The sequence below is a fragment of the Sitophilus oryzae genome, unplaced genomic scaffold (genome assembly GCF_002938485.1).
Source record: "Sitophilus oryzae breed Bouriz unplaced genomic scaffold, Soryzae_2.0 scaffold_1440_pilon_pilon, whole genome shotgun sequence".
Classification (NCBI taxonomy): Eukaryota; Metazoa; Arthropoda; class Insecta; order Coleoptera; family Curculionidae; genus Sitophilus; species Sitophilus oryzae.
Window position 1 is genome coordinate 885,677 of NW_022146105.1, and position 22,816 is coordinate 908,492.

Genomic DNA, 22,816 nt, shown 5'->3' on the forward strand with positions numbered 1-22,816 from the left:
CTTCGACATTACTGCCCTTCACTGGTTACAGATCTGCATCCAAATTTTTTTTCTGTGCATAATATAATATTTCGGTCTTTTCTGTATTCTATGGTCATCAAAACTTATTGAAAAAGCAACTTCTGTTTTATAAGGTTCTGGCCGCAAATGGCAATCGGCCCCACCAGCGCGTCGGTGGGCGGAGTCATAGCCGAGTGGCCAAGCCTAAGGCCGAGTTCACACGGTACGGGTCCGCAACAATATACTAAGGAATTTTAGAATGCAAATAATAATCGTCACTATTAGTAGATATTGAATGTTTTTTGTTAAATTAGATCGATTTTCAAACCCCAAAATTTAAAATATATTTACATTTTACCCATTATCTTATGTACCTATACATTATTTGTACATTGTAAAACATTTGTTGCATTTGTATGGTTCATAGTATATTTGCCAAAGTATTTATTACTATAAATAGGTATATATGTTGTAGTTATTAACTGTATATTATGTATATTTCATGTAAACTATATCATTTTTAAAATACAAACCAAAAATCTGAGGAATAATTATGTATTCCATGTATTCTACAACATATTTATTAACTGTTATCTAACTAGTGTGACGTCATAAATCTCGCCCGTAGGCTGATCTTTAATAGAAGGCACTGGCTTGAGTATCTATGTTTACTTTTCTTTTGTTAGCTGGCACCAATGCATCAATCGATCTCCGAGTTCGGGCCCAGACAGCTGTCAAAAACATCTGATAAATCGGTTGTGATTGTGTGTGGTGCACTTAAAAATAATTAAATTTTTATTTATGTAGTAAACATAGCTGTAGGTAGTTTCTTGGACATTGTCATATTTATGATTTCTGCGTGCATAATTTTTTTACTTTACCCTGATTTATTTCTTTATAATGTGAGTGATAATGGAATTTGATTCTCAAAGCCAGTGTTCAGATGAAGGTGTTGAATTATCCCTATCAGGTAAAATACTAGAGACAATATTCTCTAAAATTAACATTAAGTAGATATATGGTATGTAATATAAGCTTTACAATAGAATATAATTTCATATAGTATGTCTCAAGTGGTTGTCGCACTATAATACATACCTACTACTTTCAATTTTTTCACTTGGTATAATGCATTTTATATTAAGAAAATAACTGTCTTTAGAACATGGACTTAATTTCCCCAATGAATTCATATTCAGTGATGAAAATCAACCAGATTTTGTGGAAGCAAAAGTTGTCTATTTACTCTTACCTAGAAATGTTCCAGTGTCAAGAGCAGCAAGAGTACAGTGGCTTTTGGATCACTTAAATAAGATTGTCTCTCCCTCCAATTGCAAATCTGTAAGTGAAGCTTTTTGGTTTTGTCGCTTTTTTTCTATGTTTTATAGGTGCTATATAGAAACAAAGTCCCAGATATATAAATAAGTACATAAATGTATAAAGTATCATGTTTTACAAATTAATATAATGTTTATTATATATAAAAACAGTTTATTTATATATCATTCATAAATCAATAAGTCAATATCATTCATAAATACAAAATAAATTTTGATATCCCTAAATCATCCCTAAATGGTTACTGCATGTTATTTGATGTTATTTGATTATTTTGAGAAAATCATCATTATTTGAGGAGTTCCAAAACAGCGCTGCAGCAATAGTTCTGATTTTTTATGATTAATATTTTAATAAATTAAAAGTACTGTAAAGTTAATAGTAAAAGTAAACTAAAATTGCCCTTGGATATCAAAAAATGAGAAAAGTTTATTATTATACAGTGTGAGTCAAAAGTACAATTTGTCTAAACTTTACCATACTAAAAATGAAAACATTTGGGAAAAACTTCCTTTTTTACAAAGAGTATAATAAATTATATTAAATAACACCACTTACACCACACAAGATTGCACAAGATATATTATGATCTAACATTAAATTAGTTACTGCTTGCACTGCTAGATGCTAGACTATTTTTCTAAAAATCATTTAAATATGTGCAAAAAATGTCAAAAAATGGGCATTTTTTTACTTTTTTCCATACATACAGTCATGAAAATTGGCGATTTTCCTCATGTCACCGATTTTGTTAATTGCTGCTGCTATTTAAAAAGCGTAGAATAAGGAAATATAGTCATTGTAGTATTACGAGAACAGTAATGAACGTAGGGGACGTTTTAACCTTCATTAAAAATAGCTGAGAAACAAGTGTCCAAAAGAATAATTTCCTCACAAAGCCAAGGTATCTAAATTTTCAATATTATTCTGAATCTACATAAGATTTCCTACAAATGCTGAAATTTTCATAATTTTATGACTATGTTTGCTACATATGTTCTATATAAGGCGCATAAAAATGGGTAAAATGCCCATTTTTGTCTATTTTTTACCCATTTTTAAGCGCCTTAGAAACATAGCAAACATAATCGTTAAATTATCAAAATTTCAACATTTGTAGTTAATTTTATGTAGATTCAGATACATACACCTTTGAAGGCTTAGCTTCCTTGGCTTTGCGAAAAAATATTTTTTTGGACACTTGTTTTTCAGCTATTTTTGATCAAGATTAAAACGTCTCTTACCTCCATTACTGTTCTCGTAAGACCACAATGACCTATATTTTCTTATTCTACACCTTTTAGTTCGTAAGGAACAGCAGTTTTAACCAAATTGGTGACATGACGAGAATCACCAATTTTCATGACTATATGTATGGAAAAAAGTCTCATTTTGGTCTTAGGAGAACAGTAAAGGACATAGGGGACATTTTAATCTTCATCAAAAATAGCTGAAAAACAAGGGTCCAAAACAAATTTTTTTTTCACAAGGCCAAGGTACCTAAGCCTTCAAAAGTGTATATATTTTGATCAACATAAAATTTCGCTCTAATTCTGAAATTTTCATAATTTTATGACTATGTTTGCTAAGTTTCTAATGCCGGGTCCAGACTAAGCAAACAAAACATCGACAAGACAGAAACATTCATGTTTTACGACAAAATTGCGACAAATCCAATACATTTCTGCTACATTTTTGTTTCGTTTCAAGACTTTTCTTTTGTTTCGGAGACCTTTCAATGTCTTGTCTCGAGTCGGTAAAGATCAAAGTGTCGATGTTTTGTTCCTATATTTTACAAGTGGTCGGTGCAGTGTGGATGGCGTGTGCTGCCAACAGTAAGAGACCAGTGAAATCACATATGTATGGTTAATAAAACTCATTCGCAACAACTAAACTTTTGACGTTGCTGTACTTTTGTCCTTGCGGTGTGGACAATTTGTCTCAAGTTTTTCTTGTTTTTGTCTCAAAATCGTGTTTCCTTTTGTCTCCTTGGTCCAGCGGCGTGCGGCCCATGGAAGCGGGGGAAGCACCGCTTCTTTAAACTTTTTAAAGATAAAAAAAAATAAATAGTTAAACGTTAATAATACTGTTATTTTATAACAAAAGATTAATTTAATTTGTTAAAGTTATTTATTTGAAACCTTACATAACCGTAGTAAATTTAATTAGCCTTTTACTGCTTGGATGCGCGCCTGGAAATCGCCGCCGGTCGCCTATCCCTCTTTCATGTAGGTGTTATTGACCTCGAACGCAAACGACAAATTTAAGCCGGAAAACCGCGCACAGTTGCTAGTTGCTAGCCACGGCAGCGATGTTTCGGCCGCCTTCCTCGACTTTTAATTTATCGGGACGGGTTCGCTTGCGATTTTATAGGTAATATTGTATTTTTTTTCGGATTTAATTTAGTGTTTACTGTTTCGTTTGTAATGGAGTGTGTGGACAATAATTTAGATAATGGAGAGTGTGGACAATAATTTAGACTGTGTTTGTGTTGTATGTGTGTTATTAAAAAAGGGATTTTCTAGTCGGAACTTCCAAGAAATAAGTGACATTATTAAGTCTGGTAGGCCAACGGTTCCTATCAAGAAAATGTAAAAATAATGTCTCGAAATAGGTTTTTTTTACCGATTCGCTTCCCCGCCTATAATTGTCACCGCACGCCGCTGCCTTGGTCTGCACCTGGCATAAGGCGCATAAAAATGGGTAATTTTTGTCTTAATTTTCTCACAAAGCCAAGTGAAGCCACACCGAATCAAATTTGAATTGATTTTTAATATCCAAACCAATTATCATAGAACGATTCAAACTTAATCCTGCTCCCATCTTTTTTTTACATATTATTACGTGCTTACGTGAATTTAATTAAATTAACAAGTTTTGTTTTCGAATTGCTTTACGTACGTCCACCTATGCAAGGGCGCGTTTATGTTGGAGCGGCGATAAACATAAACGATAAGAGCAGCGACAGTAGCGAAGCAAAGAATATTATTATATGTAGGTGTTTATATTGGAGCAACGCGTCGAGACACGCTTGGCAGTTGAGCAACGATAAGAGCAGCGCTAATTTACTGCTTTTATCGTTTATCGCAGCTCCAACATAAACGTACCCTAAGCTTCTCATACCTCTCTCTCATTGTACTATGTCGTTGAATGAGATTTACCAACTTTTTGGCAATATTTTCAGTTTGACGCGTCCCAAAACATTGAAGTTCTATCCGCTGTAGGAAGGGAGCAAAACTCAAACTTAAAATGCAACCGTTTTTTAATTACTTATCGGACGGAATTGAAGTTTATGGCCCATTCGTATCGATTCGTTTATTGTTTCGATATGAGCCCTAGCCATGCCAACGTCGATACGGATGGGAAAGAGTTTTTATTTGATCAGATATTGCACGTATTCCGGACTACCATAGAAGCTTTATCAAAACAGGTATAAGTTTGGTTTATCGATTATAGAAATTTACTAATATCGATTGAATGGAAATTTAAATTTTTAGTTTACAATACCAGGCAATACAATTATTTTCCAACCTACAATCTATTTAACTATTATGGTAAATACGCCGTTTTTCGTAAGTCCAGCTCAGCAAGTTATATTAAAGGGCGTAAAACTCATGTCACAAAATATCAAGGAAATAATTAAATGTGTCGAGCTTCACTTTGATATGTTAGAGGAAAAAATTGCTGAAGTTTGTATACAGGCGCTCGATAAGCTCGACAACCAAAAAGTAAGTTTTAATTTTATTTTTACAGACTATTTAGAAAAAATGATTTTAATGTAGATTAATTGTAGAATGATTCTACATAGGGTGAGTTTTAAAATAAGGGCAAATATTTCCAGGGCTGGTAGATTTCGATAAAAGAAACATATTTATACTCTTTACCGTTTTTCAAATAAGTCCAAATAACAGAATAAAATATATATATATAAATAACAGTTATTTTACTTTGAAAATTTCCAAAAAATATAATTTTTTGCTTAAATTTTGAGATCTAACTAGTGGATCTTTTCTGGGTTTTCTTTCTTATAAATTTAATATACTACCAATCTATGTTGCCATATTATCAAGAAATTGTGGTTTTTAACTAAAAACTAAAAAAGTCCAAATTTTCAAATTTGTTAAGAAACAATAAAAAAGTAATAATCGTGCTTCTGGGGTCGAAATATACTACCCCTAAAATTATTTGCACATTTTTAAGACTCACCCTGTATAAATTTCAACCAAACGCCGATTGTATTTTTCCCTACAGTAAATATATGGCTCTAGTAATAGCAAAAATAAAATACATTATAAAGAACAATGCAAATGATAAAAAATAAAAGTATCTTATGAAGCTAATTTTATAATTTGAATTTATAAATTGATAGAACAACAATAAAAGTGTTTATTTTGTAACTTTATTTATTTTTAAAAATTCGTTTTTTCTTTCTACTACTTGTAATGGAATTTGTCTAAAAATACACACAGTGAACTTTACAATAATTTTATTTGTGTATGTACTTTCTTTTTATTGTTATTAGCATACTGAGAAATTATAAATGACGAGTTGATTAATTTTTGTCATGATTTTTTTAGATATCTAGTAGAGAAACAAATGGTGGTTTTGAACAAGTTAATATAGGAAAACCATCAAAAGTGCCTATGGTAACAGCAGATGCTAATTTTGTGAATATGTTAAGATATTCCATGTTAGCAATATCACTATTACCTGAGATTACACTTAGTCGTAAGTTTTAATTTTGATTATATTTTTAGACAGTGACAATGACCAAATAAGTCTCTGTGAAACGTTAAAATTAAAATACGAAACGGTTTGAATATTTTCTAAGATACCTATTTTTTCTAAATTATTACATATTTAATGAACAGTTGTTCTAGTCATTGTCAAGAATTTGAAATATTTCTACGCCATCTACGACGCTTTTTTTTTATGTGAACACACAATATTATATTTTGTAAACAGAGAGAGCGCTTATGTTAAAAATAATTAGCAATAATTATTCTTACAGTGTATTAGTCTCTGTAATATTCCATGTAATATGTTGATAATTATATTTATCTCACTAAAAGTTATAATTATAGTAATCGGTTTTTAAGTTGCAAGTAAATTTAAACAAGATTATTTATGCTCTGGATTTTTCTTAATATAGAAATGAGATTTTTATTCCTTTTTATTGATTGGCTTATTTTTATATTATTTAATTTTCGAAATCTTAAAGTTTCTAAAAAAATACTTAATTGTGGTAGATACCTTTATATAATCCAAAAAATACCAGTTATTTTGACAACTAAATTTCAGCATGATCAGATATCTAATACAGATATATATATGATTATAAAAGTGATGTATACATTATTAAATAAAAGTCCAAGTTCAATAATTTCCTTTTGTACAATATCCTAGCATATAATAGAAATATGGGTATTTACTGTGCGCTATGTGTTAATCATATTTTTTAGTTAAGGTATATCCGTATAATTAATAGGAATAAATTACCATTTATTAAGTATTTTAATTAAAAATATATTTTTTTAATTTTGAAACGTACTTATGAAACCTGTTGAATGTTTATATTTTGTCGACCTTGTGATGTATGCCAAAATGATTGTATATATTTAAAAAGGTTGTTTTACGCATTTAAAATAACATTTGTAGTGGGCTTGTGTGAACTTTGTTGCAAAACTTTCTTGACTGAAATGAAAGAATGAAATTGTAGTACAGAATATTTGTCTTCAAAAAGTATAAAGTAATGCCACAGCTTACTCATTACTCAAGTAGATATTTCTGTATATTCTTAAGAGTTTGCATGTCATCTACTGCGCATATACTTTCTTTACCGCTGCGCACTGGTTATGCGTATAAGAGTGAAAAATCATTTTAATTAAATTAAATCTTCTTTTCAGATATTCTAGTCATAACAGATGGGATTGTTGCAATGCCCGATTCAAATGTGATGGAGACGCTATTGCATCAATTGCATTACGATGCGGTAGCTGTTTCTTTTTTGAAAGTAGGATCAAGCTATCAGCCTCATTCGGCTGCTGGCTTAGTTTCCTATTTCGATTTGTTAGATTTTTTTGCTCATTCTACGTTAGGTACCTGTTTAGAATCATTTCCTAAAATAGTGAGTATCTATTACTTGTTAAACTTTTATTATTATAATATTTGGACCCTATAATGAGGATTCCTCATTCAGCAGTTTACAATTAGTATCTATTTTTTTTATTGCAGGTACATGATCCGTCTTTTTTACTAAATTTTTATCAAGACTTCTTTTTGATCTGGTCGTTTCATAATAGGAATTACATTAAGGACTCGTTTATCAGATCTTGTGATATATCAAGTTGTCGCACATTAACGTAGGTTGCTTTAAATTATATTTATATGGTACAAGTAGAAATTAAGATGATTTGATTGGAAATTATATGATTTAACTCGATTATTAAAAGGTTAAAGAGAACATTTTACTATATTTACTTTTACAGTGTTGATATATCAGTTAGTATTCAGGCTTGGTATTTTTTAGAAATGATAAATATTATAACCAAAGACTGCCGACTTTGTTGTCTAAAAGACAGACTGAAGATAGCACTGGTGCTTCCATAACACTTTTATTAGCTAGAAGAATGAGAGAAGGTTTTATCATAGATGTAAGTTATGCTCTTTAATCACCGAACTTATGGAACGTTCTTTGAATTATTTAATATATGTGTTAATTTTGTGATGTTACTAGGATGTATTTTATATGAACGGTAATTTAATGATAAATTTAATACACCAATGGAAATCATCGATATTTATTCACTATAAATTAAAATGTTTATGGCCGGCTACGAAAAATGTAACCTATTTTGAAATTTCAGTGTACGGTAAGCTTTCAGTATTTTTATCCCTGTATAGAATCCCTTGCAGTTTAATGTATTGTTTTCAGCTCCATATGACTTTCTCCACGATATGACCTGTATGATCAAAAAAGAAACTAAATCAGTTTTTCGTCAAGCTATAATCCAAAGATTCTGGAGTCGACTTTCTCAAATATCTTCCGGCGATTTAAATTTGGCAGTTCAATTGAGTAATCTTACTAATAATAAAGATTGGTATACGTTGCCAGAGAGCGTTCGAAGTGGTATAGCCGTGTTCAGTTCGAACAATACTATGTCTTCTGATACCACTAAACTAAACTTGACCCCTAGGTACTCTTAATGTTGTTTTGAAATATTTATTCATATACATTTTCATACATTATTTAAGGGATCTTTCTTGTTTGAAATTCATTAACATATGGCAAGATATCAGTCAGATGGAAACAAATCACTGGAGAAAATGGTTTCATACTTACAGAATATCTTTAGTTTTAACACATGACAATCCACTTCCTAGTACATTGTATATGTCAAGTTCATCGCAAAGATATCAGGTATGTAAACGCTGACATTAATGATGAACGACAAATCAATAAAAGTAATATAAAGGGTCTAAAAAATAAAATATAAAATACACCTTTTTTAACGGCTTGTTTCAGGTTGTGCAATGTAGAGAAGCCGTTACTGCTCTCTATGGAATGTTAAGTAAATGGGCTTCTTTTATGTTGATAGAGAACCATACGTACTTAAAACTAATTTACAAAGAACATGAATGCGTACCAATTGGGTTCTGTATAGTTAGAGTTAGTTCAAAATTTCCTAGTGCTGTACTTAACCTCGGATTTTCTACTGATATGCCTGGGCAAATTAGACTCCAGGTTAGTTTTTTGTTCATAGATAAGAAAATAGAGACCAAAAATGAATGAATGATTGTTAACATAATATCGTGTTAATTCAAATTATTCTAACGCGTATACCGGGTGCGTCTCAAAAGTGGCTTACCCCTATAACTTTTTTGTTATTTTAGTTATAACAACGAGATTTGGTATGTTAGTATAATATGGCATAAATTAGGATTGATTGACATATTCAATTGTTTTCGGTCACTTCCGGTTTCACCGGAAATGATTACAACTTTTGATTTTTAAGTGGCACTCTCGGTATTTTTTTACTTTATTCGATAGAAAATGACATTCTGAATAGAATGACATATCATATGTCAAATGTTGACATCCTTGCTTAATAAAAAATCGTATTTTAAATTTCAATCTAGAGTGCCATGGCTGTGGCAAAAACACTAATTTTTAATCAAGGAGCCTTGGAAAAATAGATTTGATCGACTAATGTTTTTAGTGTCTTGTCCTGGCCGGCTAAAAGATGCCCAAATTGTATTTTTAATCATATCTCAATTTTATCAAATATGAAACAAGGGTGGCTCATAAGCATATTTGGAAAAAGCATTTTTTACGAATAATTTTTGATACCACACACTTGGCATTTCGAGTCAAATTGTCGTTATGAACCGCATGTTACAATTTCAAATAAACCATGTGAAAATGTCAAAAGTTGACATCTATGTCATTCTATTCAAACTGTCGTTTTTTATTGAATGAAGTAAAAAAAAACCGGGGGTGCCATTTAATAATTAAAAGTTGTAGTCATTTCCGGTGAAACCGGAAGTGACCGAAAACAATTGAATGTCATTCAATCCTAATTTATGTCATATACTAACATAGCAAATCTCGTTGTTTTATCTGAAAAAATAAAATAATTATAGAGGTGAGCCACTTTTGAGACGCATCCGGTATACAAATGTCCCAGAACTTTTAAAAATATCTTACACTTATTTGTGACTCACCCTGTATAGTGGACTTAATAATTTATCTCTTAGTTTATCAGATATTACCTATTTTTGGTCCAGTTAAATTAAAACAGGTAAATAAAATAATACATAATGACTTTATTAATACTTGCGTAGGGAATTATAAATTATTTAAACGAAAATATTATTATTACCAACCAACAATAAAGAAATGTATATTGTTTTAGTTTTTTTTTATGTAACAAATGTAACAAAAGGCATCAAATGACAACAACCCTTATTGTAGGGGTAGTTTTTGATTTTTATGAATAGATCGTGACCGAGTAGGTCTATCAAGTGGTTTGTGGTGTCGGTGGAATCAGAGGAGCAAAAGTCATCGATTGACAGTAGTTCTATCTTTCTGCTACCCTTATTTTAGGGGTAGTTTTTGATTTTTATTAATGTTCATGAATATATTGTTAAACTAACACTAACCTCAGCATACTACAAATAAAAATTAGGTTTATTTTTAATGCAGTTTTTGAATTATGAATTTTATTTTCAGACTTTTGAAGCCCTTAAATCTGAACTAACTTCACTCTCGTACATACCTAAAGCAAAAGGTTTGTCATGTTGCGTGTGCTACTACATAAACCTTTAGAAAAGATCTTAATTCGTTACGAAAAGGTACCTAATAGTTATACAACAGTAGTTTTCCCCGATGGTACACAACCTCCAGATAATTCTAGTTGTTTTTCTTCGTCAGTTAGCGGTTCTCTGTTTACCACTTTATCTCGCTATTTGTTTCACAAAAGATGGATTTGGAGAGCCAATTATGCTCCTAATCCCAAACTGCCTGATTTGTCTACGTCCAGAATACTGAACGCTTTAACTAGGTCAGTTATGTCTTGCTTGACATAAATTACCTTGATGTTAAATAGTCATTAATATTTTTTTAGTATGCGATTGGAAGAGGGTTTTCATTTTGCTTATTCATCATCGGGTATAGTTACGATGGTTTTAGAAGTAATGCTAGAACCAAATACTAGTTGTGTGGTTCAGTATGTTCTATTTCCTCCGCATTACAACTGGGGTGATGATTACTACAGTGGTTCAGAGGATGATACTGAACCTATATCAGATATGGATGCTGAGCTACAACTTGTAACAGAAGTTTGGATAGAGCCGCAGTATGGAACAGTTCTACCTCGCAACTCAAGAATTAACTATATCAATGGTAAAAATTATTATGAAATAGCTGATGCGGTAAGTACATTTAACTCAAAACTAATATTATTAATATAGCTTAAGTGGAATGTGGCCCACAAGGTCTAAATATTTCTAGCCTCTACTTTACATATTATTCAAAACCCTATTGGAGTGGCCTTTTAATTTAATTATATTCACACTTCATTATTCTTACACACCATACTCTCACAGATCTCACCTATATTCTTTATGCTATAGATTATTTTTTTTTAAAGATAAATCAAGTTGATTATGGTTGTATTAATGTGCTTTTGACAATGGAGCATATGTCACTGATGTGTGTAAATAAAGCCGTTCATAACCTCAGTGCTGGTCCAGAGATGGTCACCAGCAAAAAAAGAACAGCTTCTCAAAAAAGCAGTTCAAGAATTCCTATTTTTGACAGTCAAAGTCATTCTGTACCTGAAATCGGGTATTTAATGGATTCATTTTCTTTTTTAAAACAAACATATTATATTAACATTTTTAGATCTGCTTGGTATCCAATAATAACTCCTCGCATAGAACACATTCCATTTAAGTTTGATCCCGTAGGGATTTTACATTTATGCCAGCAGACTGAATTAATATACTCAATGCTGATAGAGGATAGGTGTAAAAACTCGACAGAGAATAAAGTAGATAAAGCTAACAAATTATTGCTAGATAATATTTTCGAGCATTTCTCGTTACTTCATGACAGAGATTTAGAATTAACAAAGGAGAATTCGGAAAACTTTACGAAAGAAATTATTTCAAGGCATCACGAGAGACTGAGTTGTCGCAATTGCCCTATATCAGAAATTAACCCTGACCTTATATCAAGCCTGAATTGGAAATGTTATATTAAGGGAGTTTCTTTGACACATGTAATTATTACATTTTTACCTGCTTCAATTGAGGACGTCAAATCGTTAACAGGAATTTGCAGTAATAAAATAAGTGACAATATTGAAGAAAGAGCATCTTCGAGAACTAGTAACATCAGTGACGTACCTATTTATACCCCAAATTCTCTCTGCTTGCCCGTATACGTTTACGATTGTCCTATAAAGTTACTAATTAATTCTTTTATCGATAATGAAAGGACCAGAAGACCAGCTTCAGATGATTTTTTTGAAGATCACAGATTTGTGAGTGGTGTTCAGGAAGAGTGTTTTAGGTAGGTTAACCATATTATACATGTTCCAGTTATTAAAAATAAATTTACATCTCTGCTATCTACATTTTATAACTTTTTTAGAGAAAAAGAAAACAACAGTGAGAGTTCAGATGATACAGATCATACGGATAATAAAAAATTTCAAGAGCACTGCAAAGCGTTGACTTTTACTCATTCCAAATGCTTCACGCTATCATTATTTTTGGCCTTACATTTGGACATTTATATCTGCAATTCTGACATTCAGAGTGCAATGGATATGTGCGAAGAAGAGCTGATACAAATCGATATTTTGGATTTTATTAAAAATATTTGCAGTCACGTGAAACAGAATAAAGACGACAAACTATCCGTTCAAATGTTAAGAGAGGCACATCCTTGCAGGGATATTACCAACTACCATATGCTTATTAAAAGGAAGTTTTTTAGCATACTGTGTTCATCTTTCCACCGTGTTCCAAGTAACGGAGAATATTATTATTATAAATACCTTTCGATCAAACCGGAAGAACCTGTCAATGACAGTGATGACGAAGCCAGTGTGTATGCGTCTGATATCGAATTCAGAGGTGAAAGAGAAATGAGCATATATTCCGAAGACCCCCATTTACTTTCAAGGGATGTTGAAGTGGGGTTGTCTGAAATAGCTAAACTAAGTGATGTTAGTCCGCTTTTTCTTCATCTCACTTGCACGGTGAAATATAACGGAGGTCACGCAAATACGTCAGTTAGAGTTTTACCAACGTGTTTAGGAGAGCTGATACAGAAATTGAATTCGGAAGAATTTATAGATAAACCTCAACTACAAATTACTTTAGACATATTATGTTTGACTTTACCTCCCAGTGTTCAGAATATATTGACCGAATACTCGCAGCAAGATGATAGAAATACTTCCTTTTGTTCCGACGGGTTTCAAAGAAGCCTTAGTTCTGTATCTGATAGTAGTGCAATATCTGAGTAAGTACTATAGAGTATGTGGCTTACATAAATCATTTTCATCACCTTCAAATAATAAGTATACAGGGTGTCCCAATATTCCGTGGACATAGAACTACTACGTAATATTGGAATCAAGTACACTGGACATAATTTATACAAAAGTGCTTCGTTTGTCCACTAGAGGGCATCAAACTTTAAAAATATTCTGATTTGAATGAGATGTGTTTTGCTAAGCGCGAAATTTGACTTTTACAAAAAAAAACATAAAAAGTACGGGAATTATGAAAACTACCCAACCTCTACATAAAGTTTAGTAGAAATATTTTTCAACTCCACTGACGACTTTTTTTTTGTAAAATGGTCTTTCTAGTGTTTACTTTATTTTTGTCGCTCGTAGAAAAACGCCATATTGCATATTTTTGAGAAAACACTTTTTTGAGATTTTTTTTTCCAAAGCAACCAGAACTACAAAATATACTGGGAGTTTCAATATTCCGTGGACAACTACGTAAAACGACTACGTATTTTTTGAATCGAAATAAGCTAATTGCACACAATTTATTTCCCTATATGTCAAATATCATTTGTGATACATAACATTATAACATTTCATATTTTCGCCAATTAGATTATTAGCCCATACTAGATTTTATACGCCTACTATAGCTTGGTGTGGCAAAAACTATTTTTTGTAAGTCAGCTTTGGAAAAATATTTTTTTCCTCAAATAGTATGCGCGGTAGCGTCTTTTTGCAAGAGAGAAAATATGTAGTAAATATAGAAGGACCATTTTATACGAAAAAAAGTCGTCGGTGATGTGGGGTTGGGTTGGTAAATATTTCTACCAAAATTTGTATAGGAGTGGGGGTAGTTTTCACCTTTACCGTATTTTTTGTTAATTATTGTGAATGTCAAATGTTAAAGCGATTAGCAAAATATAGGCACTCCAAATCTCATTCAAATCGGAATAATGGTTCTTAAATATTTATCTTTTTAAAATTTGATGCACTGTTGTGTATAGGTAAATTGTGTACAATGAACTTATTTTGATACCAAAAATACGTAGTAGGGACAACCTGTATGTTTTGGGAATTCTACTAGTCTTTATTAATGACTTTACAATTTTATTGTGCTAAACATCCCATGAAATGTTTATTATGTTATAGTAATTGGGGAAAAGCAAACAAAAAATCTTTTAATTTTTTTGTTCTGTAATTTTATGTTAGTAATGGATATCTTTCTAGTTAACTAATTTCTTCTAGTTTCCAAGTACAACACAAAGCTTTAACTGAGGCTCAAAGACAGTCAGTAGACCGTCTTTGTGAGGAAATCAAGTGGCTTCTTGAAGATGAAATATGTACAACTTTACTTGATGCCAACCATGTTACAATGGACATGTTGAACTACGTCATAAAGCACGTTAGCGAAGGTCATCCTTCAAAACCGTCGTGCAGAATCAATAAAATTGTTCTTAATTTTGTCTTTACTAACGACAAATGCCACGAGAAATTTTTGGAAGAATTCTCAAAAATGCCATTGCCATTGGGTTACAAATTGTGCCAGGAAGAAGAATATTATTATGTTGCAAAAAATGAAATCCTTAGAGATATCATGGAAATGAGCCCGAAGTCATATTTTGTAGGTCATTCCGAGAGCAATGATTATGGAATGTGTATGCAAGAATTATTTAAAAGTACTTCCTCTTTGAGGGTAAATAGTTATAGGGAAGATACAATGTCCCAACAAAGTGAAATTTCAAGCGATGGTATGTCTGGAACTGAAGCAGGTAATTTTTATTCATTACTAAAAACTTCAATAATGAAAATAACACATTTAATGCAATTTTTTAGCACATACTGTATTTTTTTTTTCAAGGTTATGACGAAGATGTTAGCGATAACGACGAAGACTGGGAATGGCTAAACAATTTAAACGATAAAAAACCACTGCTCTCTAACTTTTGGATGATATTAAAAGTAGACCAGGATCTCGTTCATAGTTATTTTCACTGCAGGTTATTACTTTCTTTAATTATTTTTTTTTCTGGTGACTTCATATTTTTTCACTAGGTTTTTAGAAGCAACGGCTCACGTTAGGAATTATAAAATGGTAGAGAGTGGAGTACGCGATTCGATAGTAGATCTTTGCAAGAAAGTCAATCAGTTGCTTTTACTCCAAGCTCTCTATGAGACTAAAAAATGTGACCCTCTTTTGGAACCTGATGACGTTTCAATAAACGACAATTTGATCTCAAAAAGCATAAGCAAACTTCGACAAGCTGATCGTAAGTCAAACGTTGTCTATACAATACGATGATAATTTATATACAGGGTGGTCCGAACTGTATTCCGGAAACTTCGGCAGCATATTTTACTGATAAAAATAAGTAAAAAAGTTTATATAAATGTATGTCCTAAAATGCTTAGTTTCGGAGATACAGGGTGTAGAAGTTTCATTTTTATTTCGTTTTTTTCCAAATAATTTCTGAAGTAACGTCAATATTTGGATGAAAATTGGTGTCTGGGAGTTTTTTGGCATGAGAAATCTGATTTTGATGTCAACATGACTCCTATTTGTAGGGGGCGCCACCTACATGTGTTTTAACCAAATACGTTTAAATAAAATATACGACGGCCTCCCTATAAGAGCAATGAGAGGATTTACGTCCCAGTATTGAAGGAGGACAGAAAATCGAGTCGAATGGTTTCAAGACATAGGTTCATCCTTGTTTAGTCAAACCTCCTACAAACCAAGGATAGACTTATGTAGGAAATGCATTGAAATTCTATAGCCATCCTTCAATATCGGGACAGGAATTTAAGCGGTACCCTCCTTATACTTTATTTTAAACGTATTTGGTTTTAACTGTTTTGAAGAGTAATATCTTTTTGTCCGTACCTGTATAAAATTACTAAGTGAAAAAATATACATTTCCGTGATTTTCTACGTAAAATATGTCTCTTGGTAAAAATCGCTACAAGCAACCGTTCACAAGATATTTACAATGGAAATAGTCAATACATGTCATTATTGACTAAAAATAAACATGATGAGTAGATAGTTATTTGACTGAAATGAGAAATTTGGGAACTTTTTATTTTTTTAAACTAATCATAAATTTTTCCTCGAAAAAATGATGATAAACCAGTTTTTGTTGAACTTTTGACACAAAAATATTTCAAATTTGTGATTTTAGTCTAATAACTATTTAGTCAACATGTTTAATTTATGTCAATGATGACAGGTATTGGTAATTTCGATTCCAAATATCTCGAGAACCATTACTCGTAGCGATTTTTACCAAGAGACCTTTTTTACGTAAAAAATGCCGTAAATGTATATTTTTTAATTAGCTAGTTTTATACAGGTACGGACGAAAAGTTATTAATCTTCATACCAGTTAAAAAATACGTAGGTGGCCCTCTACAAGTAGGAGCTATATTGACATCGAAATCAAATTTCTCATATCAAAAAACTCCCAGACATCAATTTTCATCCAAATATTGGTATTACTTCAGAAATTATATGGAAAAAAATCGAAATAAAAATGAAATTTCTACACCCTGTATCTCCGAAACTAAGCATTTTAGGACATACATTTATAAGAACTTTTTTACTTATTTTTATCTGCAGAATATGTTGCCGAAGTTTTCGGAATACAGTTCGGACCACCCTGTATATTACGAAGTTTTTATTTTTTTAGTGGATGCAAGTGATGATTCGGAAGTTAATTTAATCTCTCATTCAGTATCAGAAGCCTCTATAAATTTCAAACCAGGATTTTTTAGTTGTCCAGTAGTTTGGGAAAAAGTTTTTGTATTACATCCCCGGCTAAAAACAGGCAGTGGAGGGAAAGTTAGAGGAATTTTGGCTTTGAGACACATTTTAGAAAAATTCTCGGTTCAGAATAGAAGTAATATGTTTGTACATAAAGACAAAGATAAAAATGTGTTTTATTTGAGCCTGTATGAGAGTTCTCATATAAACAGTAGCAGACTTTCAGTGAAACCTAATGATAATGATAGTACTACATTTTCTAGAAGTCCTTCTATAGCATCTTTACCTATTGGACATAACAACGCACCCAATTTAGCGATCTCTGAACAAAGTTTGCCGTCCATTTCCTCAGTAAGCTTTATGAATTATTTCCTGACTTTTTTCTATGTTTTTTTTTCGAAATTCTAGTCTGATTTACGTCCAAGAGTTCGATCATTTGGAGAAAAGGAAAGTAGATCCTTTGAAACCAAAGAAAGGGTCAATGAGGACACATTAGTATTAAAAGTTCATGGAATCACTAATGCCGGAACTGAACTCCAATGCGATTTAGTTCAGGTGTTACAAAACAGACTGGATGATGCTGTCCTTGAGTCTCTGTCAGTGATGTTAGCCAGAAATGCCATGTGCCCTTTAACACCTGAAGATGTAAGGTTTATACAAAAACCTTTGGAAGGTCCAGATCACATTATAAGAGTAAGTAATGAATGTATTTAGGTTCTACACTACTCGTCAAAATTAATCTATATTATTTTAAAAGCAAAACATATTTTTACTAGTAGTTTGAGATCCTCTTTATTCATGTAAATTTATTTGTTTAATTTTAGCTAAATATTCAAGATTTTATTCTTCGTTGGGGCAAATCAAACTCTTTTATGTTATATTTAAAACAGAATTTGCTACAATTTTTAAATATTCCAAAATATACGGATACTAGGCCTGAATATCATTTCAAAGATTACAGCGAGAATGATAATTCAAACGGTTTAGGTTTTGATAATATTTTTATTTATAACCAAAGTCAAACTCCAGCAGCTGGAAGTCGAGGAATAGCTTGTATCGTTCTAGTGTTAATACAAAGTTCTAACACACCACAGAGTTCCGATGTAGAGCAAGAGCTTGAAAATATTTTTATAACAAAGGACTATAAACAATATGTTAGTTCGGGTATATTAAAAGATGATATTTGTCCATCTTCATATTTGGAATTTAGATTATGGAAACAAGGAAGAATTAATTTAGATAATTTCTCAAAGTCTCTGAAATTAGCAGTCAGCCACGCTACTTGGGATATAATCACAGAATATTATTTATTGAAACAACCATTATGCGTAAAAGAATACAGCGAGAATCCGTATAAAGTTAAAAAGAAATGTGAAATAGATAATTTAGACTTAGATTTAGATAATGAAATAGAATATGATTGTGAATTGGGCCTGAACTATAATAAAAATATCAAAGATAAAGCAATTAAGTTACTTCCTAAGAAAGTAGATGCCCATTTTTTTCCAACTAGGAAATACAATAAGAGAGTGCACTCTAGCAATAATTTAAAAGCTTCAAGAGCCATATCCTGTGATGATAAAGAGAATATTTCAGAGCAAAACGATAATGGAATATTATCGTTAATCTATTCAAAGTTTTTGCCTTCGTGGCTAGAATTTGGGCATACCATGACTACTCCCGCTGTAAAAAAGAATGACATAAAATTAGTCAACCGTCATTTACCATCTGTAATAGTTAAGGAACTGATTGTTATGTTGAACGATTCGCCTAAAGCTTTTAGAGCAGTGACAACTAGCTGTCTTAGTAGTAACAGTGATAAGATATATGTGCCTTTTGTGTCATCAAATGTAATACAAAAGTATATAATTATTTCGAGAAACTTTCAAAAATGGCAGAATATAGATGATGGATTTACTGACGTCCCTGATGCTTTGAACCCTCAAAATTTAAAGCATAGTCAAAAATTTGTTCCTGGGATTATAAATAACTGTCTTATACCGAGGAGAAAAATATTTTGGATTTGTGTGGACAACGAGCATGTAAGTTAATAAAATATTTCAGTGTAAAGTTGTTCTAAAATTCTTCAAACTAACACTTCTAAATATATTTTTCAGATTTCAATCTATACATATAACTGGGCAAAAGACAATGTAGACAAGTTGGTTAATCATTGTGAGAATTTAGCAAGTTGGTTATCTGTAAGATCTTGCTATTTGAATTCTGTTACTTTACAAAAATTGGGACTTTTTCATAACCAACCTCTAACAAGAAAATGTTTTGTAAGTGTTTATGAAGTTGTGTATTTTTTATTGTATCACATTAAAGCTATAAAATTTTAAATTTAATTTTAGATGCTGTCTACCAACAATTATAAAGATTTTATAGGAAACTTAGATGGCATATCTAAATTCCCTAGGGACCATTCACATAGGAGGAACCATCAATCTAGTTTCAATCTTCCAGTTATTTTAGAGGCTTTCAGAGATAATTTTTATAATACGAAATATACATGTAGTGACATTGCTGTTGTTTTTACTATTGAAATGAAAGAAATGAGATCTTTGGAGAGAAAACATCGAGGTTTGTTATTACTTGATAAAATAATATTTCTCGTAATGTAATTTTGATTGATAACTTCTTATAGATGAAATGAAAAAATTGCATTCCATGTACCAGTCGAGGACAGGTACAACATCTGTACCGCAATTAAATTTATTAATGCAGAACTCGAGAATATTGCATTATGTACACACGCCATTACTATTTTTGCCAAGATGGCGCCTCAAATCTGCCTCTACGAGGGACCACTCATTATATCCGTCTCAAGCAATACAAATAGCTGATAAAATTATGGATAAGGAAAAGGAGAGTTGGCATACTGAGTTGTGCTATACATTTTTTAGCGACTATAGAAATTATTTGCATAGTTTAGGATTTACACCTTTACAAATTGACAATTCCCAAAGTACAGTGGGGTAAGATCTATATAGCTTTTTCTATAAAAATCAGTGTATAATCTATTTTGGGTTCTATTTTTAGTGCCTGGACCAGGGACAAGTCTTCCCACAACTCTGTTTTTTATATCCAGCGAACTATTTTAGGGGGCATATTAATTTTTACCGTATCTTTTGAAGAACCGTTTTTTGTTGTCAAACTGCACGCCATTGAATGTAACAGATTGCAGAATATAACTTTCAGGGCTTCTGTAAACGCAGTGAGTATTAATTAGTTTGCTTTTAATATATCAAGATTAACTATACATTTTTTTCAGTTTACTTTGACATTTTTGGACGAGTGCGATAAAGTAAAAATTCTAATGCATTTACATTCTTTTACATACGATTATCACATGCGCTGTATCTATAACTATATATCTGGAAATACTGTTAAACTCACCGAGAAATACAATGTACATCAGTTCTTAGACGATTTTTTAAAATACTACAATAAGGCACCAAATTTTGCTAGAAATTTAGTTCATACAGGTAATAACTATGGCTTTTTAATAGAACGTTTATAGAATTTTATATTTTCTTCTTTTTATTAGATACATTGACTATTGGGAATTTAGTCACAGAGGGAAAACAGTTATATGATTATTTGCTATCAAATGTTCATCAGTATGGTTTTAAAGTTTTGGAAATGGATGATGGATGTTTAGAATACATCCTCGTACAAGTGACAACAGCTAAACATGTTTCTTACAAAGATTCTCAAGACCGACAACATACTGACGACTTTGATATGACATTGGTTGTTTACAATTTGTGTACACCATTTAAACCCACCGATAACGTATTACATTTAAGATATTACCTCATACTGACGTCTAAAAGGTAGTAATTCATATGCATTTGAATTAATTGAATTAAATTAATTGTGAAATTAATTGAAACTTAAATAATGCGTACCTATGTTTTTCAGAGATACATATCCTATGTTCGAAAATGAACAAAAACTTGGAAAATTTCGTACAGTTTCATTTACCGCTTCTTTAGAAGCAGACTCGAAGTCAAACACTTCCAAATTAGAATCTAGCGGGGAAGGTACAGATCCTGATAGAAGTAAAGAAAGTATTGAAGAAGGATCTCTGAGTAGATCTTCAGAAGATCCACCCTTAAGTAAACGCCTAGCAAACGTTAGGATTCGCCAGGAGTCAGTCAATTATTTGGGATATTATTCATCTCATGAACAAAGTATGCAACAGCTCATTTTGGACAAAGCTAAATCCACACAAAATGATATCAAAGATATGGTATCAAGAGGTGAATATAGTATATTTCGATATGTATAATTATTATATTTTTTTACTAATTATTACAGGTATGGAACATTGCAGAACAAACCTTCTTTGGAACAGACTGATATCACCTCAAGAAAGCAATCACCTAACTTTCGAGGAATTTATAGAGTTGAAGCAATTATCCAAACTGAAGCCTCTGTACGATCTGCATCCGAATTTGAGGCAGTTGTTGATTAAGCCCTTCCAGTGGTATCAAGGCCTTACTAAATTGCTGCTAGCCAAATATGAACATCATCACAGAATATTTTCGTCAGCTGATGGAAATGTTGTATATTATATCATACTGCATCCTCGATATTATGGTGCTTTTATGATGCTGAGTTTAGATTCTCACACAGTTCGCGGAGTAAGTAGTTTCTTTATTATTTGTTTTGCTTGGTTTTTGTTTTGGCTAGATTATTGTATAGACTGTTTGATGTTTACTTATAAATATATAACGGTATTTAGCAATTTAACTAACAAATATCTGTTACCTCATATATCTAGGTTGTTTAGCAGTGTTGGTTATGTTCATAGCATGTGTAATTTGCCATTAACTTTAGCAAATTTGTATATGGTTTTCCGGTTTTAGTTATCCATTATTAATTTTTTACTTATGGATATTTTTTAAGCTGTTTAGAAATAGGTTTTTCCCATTGGGTAGTCTGTGTCAAAGTGTCTGCATGTAGTATATAACAGTATTTAGAAGGTACGGCATACTAACTTTGTTTTCATATGTTTTTGTTTGTGGCTTTTTGGCTTGAAGGTGATCAATAATAAATAACACATTTTTAGGAACTACACGCCGTTTATCGTGAACCACACAAACAAGCAGATGTCGATCCACTAGGTTTGGGATATGAAAAGTCACTGCGGGATGGATTCGTTAGATGTATATGCTTTTATTTGTGGTCAGGAATGATATGCAATTGAACTAATTATCCTTTTTTAATTAGTTTTGTTTTAAATATAAACGAATACCTTTTTACAAATTCCGGCTATTTTTTTATAATTGTTTATTTTATATACTTCTTTTCAAATGTTTTTAAGTTTTTTTAACTGACATTTTATAATTGTTGTGTAATTTTAGGACGTAACAATGTAGTTTTAAAGCTCAGTATACTGTGATACACGTACAAAAATGTGCCTAACAATTTTTTAAAATACTAGTATACTGTAAGTTACTAAATCAAAATATTTTTTTATGTGCCATATATATTTAGATAAAAGATCGCCTACATCCATTGTCGCTTCATTTTCGAAAAATATTCATTTCTCATACAGTTCCAATTTTTGTACAATATGATTGTTTTTTATTTGTTGTATTGTTCGTTGTCATATATTTTTATAAGTTGTTTTTTATGACTAAATAAATAAGTTTAATTGTGTGACCTAGTT

At 31.5% G+C, this 22,816-nt stretch overlaps 1 protein-coding gene across 1 annotated transcript; it reads left to right on the forward strand.

Annotated features, from left to right (window-relative positions):
• The first annotated feature begins 734 nt into the window (after positions 1 to 734).
• LOC115876689 (KICSTOR complex protein SZT2-like) lies at positions 735 to 22,809 on the forward strand. The gene is given in 33 exon segments (XM_030892572.1): positions 735 to 970; positions 1,163 to 1,341; positions 4,523 to 4,768; positions 4,836 to 5,066; positions 5,916 to 6,066; positions 7,245 to 7,465; positions 7,573 to 7,700; positions 7,868 to 7,991; positions 8,075 to 8,210; positions 8,273 to 8,534; positions 8,593 to 8,758; positions 8,864 to 9,082; positions 10,571 to 10,642; positions 10,645 to 10,901; positions 10,965 to 11,271; positions 11,490 to 11,686; positions 11,744 to 12,415; positions 12,497 to 13,375; positions 14,619 to 15,142; positions 15,232 to 15,370; positions 15,426 to 15,640; positions 17,060 to 17,484; positions 17,542 to 17,826; positions 17,958 to 19,175; positions 19,251 to 19,415; positions 19,488 to 19,716; positions 19,781 to 20,111; positions 20,176 to 20,350; positions 20,408 to 20,621; positions 20,684 to 20,972; positions 21,061 to 21,401; positions 21,460 to 21,785; positions 22,214 to 22,809. Coding segments are annotated over 33 exon segments (9,519 nt in total). The 5' UTR covers positions 735 to 912; the 3' UTR covers positions 22,352 to 22,809.
• Positions 22,810 to 22,816: the final 7 nt, after the last annotated feature.